The sequence below is a fragment of the Metopolophium dirhodum genome, chromosome 1 (assembly GCF_019925205.1).
Source record: "Metopolophium dirhodum isolate CAU chromosome 1, ASM1992520v1, whole genome shotgun sequence".
NCBI classification, from domain to species: Eukaryota; Metazoa; Arthropoda; class Insecta; order Hemiptera; family Aphididae; genus Metopolophium; species Metopolophium dirhodum.
The window spans coordinates 9,015,447-9,021,148 of record NC_083560.1 but is presented as its reverse complement, the minus strand read 5'-3'; the positions used below and the strand labels follow the sequence as shown (position 1 = coordinate 9,021,148).

The 5,702-nt window shown below is 27.1% G+C and overlaps 1 protein-coding gene across 1 annotated transcript; it reads left to right on the top strand.

Moving 5' to 3' along the window:
- The first annotated feature begins 728 nt into the window (after positions 1-728).
- LOC132947592 (KRAB-A domain-containing protein 2-like) lies at positions 729-1,185 on the top strand. The gene is made up of 2 exons (XM_061017905.1): positions 729-948; positions 1,019-1,185. The coding sequence occupies exons 1-2, from the start codon at positions 729-731 to the stop codon at positions 1,183-1,185; spliced, it is 387 nt and encodes a 128-aa protein (XP_060873888.1).
- Positions 1,186-5,702: the final 4,517 nt, after the last annotated feature.

Here is a 5,702-nt window from a genome sequence, read left to right as displayed (position 1 = left end):
GCGTTCGCTAAATTAATGTATGGTATTTAAATTAAATTTATTAAAATGGAAGAGCAATATTTAAAAAATCTAGAAAATGCATAAAAAAAAAAATGTTAATAGTACATATTAAACTAAAATTAAATATTATGAATTAATATCTGAGGTAAAACAACTTAAACTGAAATCAAGAGGCCATACACTTTTGAAAAAATATGACGTAATAACAGTATCTAATGTGGAAAAATTAATTGTTCCAGTGAGTGAAGGTAATGATTTTAAGTACGATGTTTTTAATGAAGAATTATTTAATATTATTAATGATACTCATTTAACTATCGGTCATGGTGGACGAAACCGTATGGAATATGAACTTAATAAAAAACATAATAATATTACGAGAGAATCGATTATGTTATATTTAAATGTATGTATTTCTTGTCAAAAGAAAGGCAGTACTGCAAAGAAAGGTCTAGTTGTAAAGCCAATAATCTAAAATGAATTTGAATTCTAGATGTCAATTTGATCTTATAGATATGCAGGCACAACCTGACGGAAACTATAAATTTATTTTAGTGTATCAGGAGCATCTGACAAAATGTGTTTTGCTTCGCCCGTTAATGCATAAGCGTGCCGAAGAAGTAGCTTATGTACTTCTTGATATTTTTACAACATTTGGCGCACCAACGATTCTACAAAGCGACAATGTCCGAGAATTCGTGAATAAAATAATAAATAAATTATGTAATATGCGGGAAGATTTAAAAATTTTACACGAAAAACCGAGACATTCGCAAAGTCAAGGGTCCGTCAAAAGGGCCAATCAAGATGTGGAAAATATACTTGCCACTTGGTTACAAGACAACAAAACAAAAAAATGGAGTGAAGGAATAAAATTTGTTCAATTCATAAAAAATCGATCCTTACATCATGGAATAAAATGCAGCCAATATGAAGCAATGTTTGGATGTAGTGTAAAATTGGATTAAAATCATCGCTACTTCCAATATCAATAATTATAAATTGAAAACCGAAGAAGATTTAGAGGCAGCTATTACGTCAATGAATACTGGAGATCATAGTGAATTTGATGAAGCATTGATTGAAGAAATTAATGAAGAAAAAAAAATAGATAATAGAATAAATAAAATAACTACTGTAAGAACAGAGTGGGTTGAAACTTCAAAATTCAAGCGAATCGAATGAAAGAATAATCCGAAAAAAGATTTTGTGAAAGAAAAGTGGGTGAAACCGTCAAAATCAAAATACCTGATGTAGACAGAGCTCACAGCCACCTTCGTTGTATTCTTGGAGTTATCCTATCAGGTAAAACACGAATTTTACTATAAATTTAAGTATAATAAATATAATTTTAATATTTATATTTATTATTATAGTCCATGACGATAACTATAAGATAGGAACCACCGAAGGAAAGTTAAATGCAATGATAGATGTAATTGGCCTCAACAATATTTAAACAAAAAATGTAAATGTAAGGCATCAGGGGAAAAATGCAATTCAAAATGTCATTCTAATAATACTTGTGAAAATAAATAATTTAAGTCATGATATTTATGTATTGTTCAGTGTAATTGTGATCAAAAAGTAATAGTATTTAAAAAAATTAATATTAAGTCCGGGCAATGTAAACATTACCCTAAAGTCTACTTTGCCCGTAACATATATACTTATAATATACCAGTGGTTCTCATACTTTTAATATTCGCTTACCCACCTACACAGTATGAAAATTTTCATGTACCACTTGAACAAAGAACGTTTTTTTTTGCTTCTCAAAACGGTATACGTTATTTTATATGTATGAAATTTTATTGTATTAGCTTATGAGAATATTATAAGCATTTAATGCGTAAAAATAAAATTATTTAGGCACAATTATTATTATCAAATAAACCAAAAAATTTAATATTTAGAATATAAATGCTATACACCTTTTAAAAAATAAAAAGACAATGAGTATGAAATATGATGAACTTAATAAAACATAGTGAAACAGTAATAATTATAACAGATAATAATAATAATGCATTTCATCTTTTTTATGAAGGCGATTTTCTTAGTGTTCCACCAATGATCCTTCCGCGTTATGATGAAAAATTATATTACAATATAGTTAATTATATTAAAATGTATTAAAATGAAATAAAATTATATATAGGTAATAATATATTTTTCTGCCGTGTAGAATTGATTTTTTTTTTATTGTTCTGAAGCCTGAAGTCTGTATACCAAAGTTTACTCCGATGGAATAACAAATAAAAATGTGGTTTTCAGGGTTAAAGCACACACGAATAAATTATTGTTGTTTTATTAGTTTATTTTAAAAACACTCACCTTAAAGGCTTAAACTAAAAAATATTTGTAGCAAGAGTACTCTAGTACTCTACCTATGAACCACACAATATGTTTTCAACAGCGTTTCGCTCGATTGGTCGACATTTTTTTTCAACGGTTCCGCTCGACTAGTCGACGCTTTTTCCACCGTCTTCACGGAACCACGCTCCACCGTCAACACGTTCTTGATAGAACAAGACATTTCCGTGTGCGTCACAAATACAACGCTTCACCGATCCGGCGTTTTGACATTTCACCGTTGTGGTTGAGGAACATTTTTGGACACCCACGTCACTCCACCATGATGAGCTAAGTCCACCCACGAGGGTCCGAAGGACGGGCAATGCTGATGCTGGCCGACGTCGGTCAACTACACTCATCTGTCGTAATATGATTAAATGCACGATCTTGTTAGGCGTCGCAAGACGGGGGACCACATATAATTTTTTTGTTCCCCTCAACACGTGGTTCTGGCTGTAACAAGCCCGCACACCCAATCATCCCGGTAACCCTGTGAGGTCACACCATGAGTAATATGGTGTGTAGCCTCCAGTGGGCCGGGAAAAATGTACCCAAAATCTGTTTAATTTTTAAAACCTATTTTGCGTAAAAATTCCCGTTTTCCTTAATTTTTATGTTGTTTATCCTGTCATTTTTAAAAACTATTAAGGATTTTGAATTTTGATCTCCTCAATGCACCAACAATATTCACTTTCCCATCGAACATGATACTGAAGTTAAAATAGAAGCATTATTTCAACTAGGTACTTATCGTGTATACAGACACAAAAAAAAAAAATAAAAAAGTTGGTAAGAGGATGTCGCTATGCTTTTTGTCAATTGTGACCCACTGTATAATGGACGGTGATAAATTTAAATTTAAATTATATACTATCATTGTTTAAGAAAAACGATTATGAGAGAAAACGGTCAGTCAGTCTATGATATTACCAAGTATGTTTGATGATATTATTGTGAATAAAGTAATTTTTGTATAACAATATAGTATAAGCCTTGCATTACATTTTCACGCTTTTTTAACCAACAATTAAAATTTCATTAATATTTATAGAAAAAAAAACTAAAAAAAAATGGAAACTGAAAATGTCCGTAAATAGCTCAAAACAATTCATATTATTTGGAAATTGTTACGGTGTATAGAAATGTTTAATATTAACGTTCAGTGAAATTTTCATTTACAGTCATTCGTTTTTTTATTACAACAAAATAAGAAAACCGTTACTAGAGAAATCAAGTGAATATCAAATGTTGTGAAAATATGAATTTCAAAAGCTCGTAAAAATGTAATTTGACTTTGAATTTAATTTGAATTTTTTTTGATAAGGGTATAAAAACTTGTGAGGAATATTGAAATACATTTTAAAATCTTAGATTAAACATACAAACATGTAAATTCTAAAATAATTATTTTCGCAAATGTTTTTGTACCATTATTGTTATTAACTCATTGAAATACATATAAATTTTAAAAAAAATAGTTGACAATATTATAAATTATACAAAATTAATTTTAAAATTATTAAAAATTTTGAATTTTGACCTCCTCAATGCATCAACAATACTCACTTTCCAATCGAACAAGATACTGAAGTTGAAAAGCAAAGCATTATTTCGACTACTTATCGTGTACACAGACACAAAAATAAAAAAAAAAAGACACACATCAGTGTAAAAAATACATTCATCGTTCCACTTAGAATCTAAAATATTAAAAAAACTAGTAGCTATAGTTAGTACCATGATATGTATCTTAGATTGTTAATTTGTGTTTATAACTAAACATAATAGTATTATATAATTGTATATTATATATTATATATGTATTCAATCACTCAATCGCAAAAACCCTACACACAAATAAAATTATTAAAATATAACACAAAACTAAAATCGTTCTTCATTAAAAAACAATTTTTAAGTTTGAATTAGTCAGGATTTGTTTTATATTATTCATATATTTAATTTTGACACATTTTATAATTCGATAATTAATAAAAATTATTATTTTACAATCCATTTTCATACATTTTATTCAATAATTTGTATTAAATAATTTTTAATTTGTTTTATATCACAGAATAGTGTTGTAATTATGAAAGTGTATAAGGGAGGAAATAGAAATTTATTTTAAACTCATAACACTTATTACTAAATAAATAAAATTCTACACAATTTAATACCCTTACAAAATATACAATGATGGCACCGATGTTGACATTAACCGGCCGCTAAGTTTGACGGCGAGAATAATAATAGAAATAAAGTAAAAACTTACGATTCTAGTAACTTTATATGTCTACTTCAAGCATAATTATAATAGATAATAATGTGCTACAATGCAACCGTGTGCACAATATAATGTGAACGCTTTATTAGCGGATACACATACAAAAAAACAGAATCGATTAGTAAGCGGATACAAAAATTAATAATTAGGGTCACTTTAATAATATTAATTTATATATAACCTATTTAAATGGAACCTTGTCTTGAATTTTCAATCCTTAGCTATACCTAAAAGTTGAATATTTTATAAATGTTTAACTACAAAATAATTATTACATTATTAAATTTGATAAATTTTGTCAAAATTCGAACTTTAAAAGCTTATAAAAAAAAACTGTGCCAATGTATTTTTAATATTTTTCAACTGCTATTATAACGATATATCATACTTTTAATATTCGCTGATCATCTACACAGTTTGAAAATTTTCGTTTTTGCTTATGTAAACGGTATTTGTTATTATACATGTATGAAATTTCATTTTCTTAGACTATGAGAATATTATAAGGATTTAATGCATGAAAATAAAATTATATAAGCACAATTATTAATAATATCAAATTAAGCATAAAACGTAATTTTTTATTAGAATATAAATGCCGAACAGCTATTAAAAAGACAATGAGTATGATATATGATGAACTTAATAATACATAGTAAAAAAGTAATAATTATAACAGATTATATTAATAATAATTAATTTAAGTAAATTATAAATTATAAATAATATTTAATGTTATAATAATAATGCATTCCATTTATTTGTATAAAGGTGATTTTCTTAGTGTTCCACCAACAATCCTTCCTCGTAATAATGAAAAATTGTATTAAAATTTATGAAAATGAAATATTAAAATAAACTTCGGAATGATTTAAATTCAAAAATAATTATTTCCGAAAATATATTTTGCACCATTGTTCTCAACCTGTTGAAATACATATGTTTCAAAAAAAATAATGATGGGTTATAAGTTATAACTTATAAAGTGAATTTATTCAAAATATTAAATTTATTTTGTTTGTATCATAATATAATGAAGGTAGCTGCTATAAAAGAA

Coding starts and splice junctions, on each gene's coding strand:
- LOC132947592 (XM_061017905.1), top strand. CDS start 729: ATGCGGGAAGATTTAAAAATTTTACACGAAAAACCGAGACATTCGCAA. Junction 949..1,018: donor ATATGAAGCAATGTTTGGAT/GTAGTGTAAAAT, acceptor AAACCGAAGAAG/ATTTAGAGGCAGCTATTACG.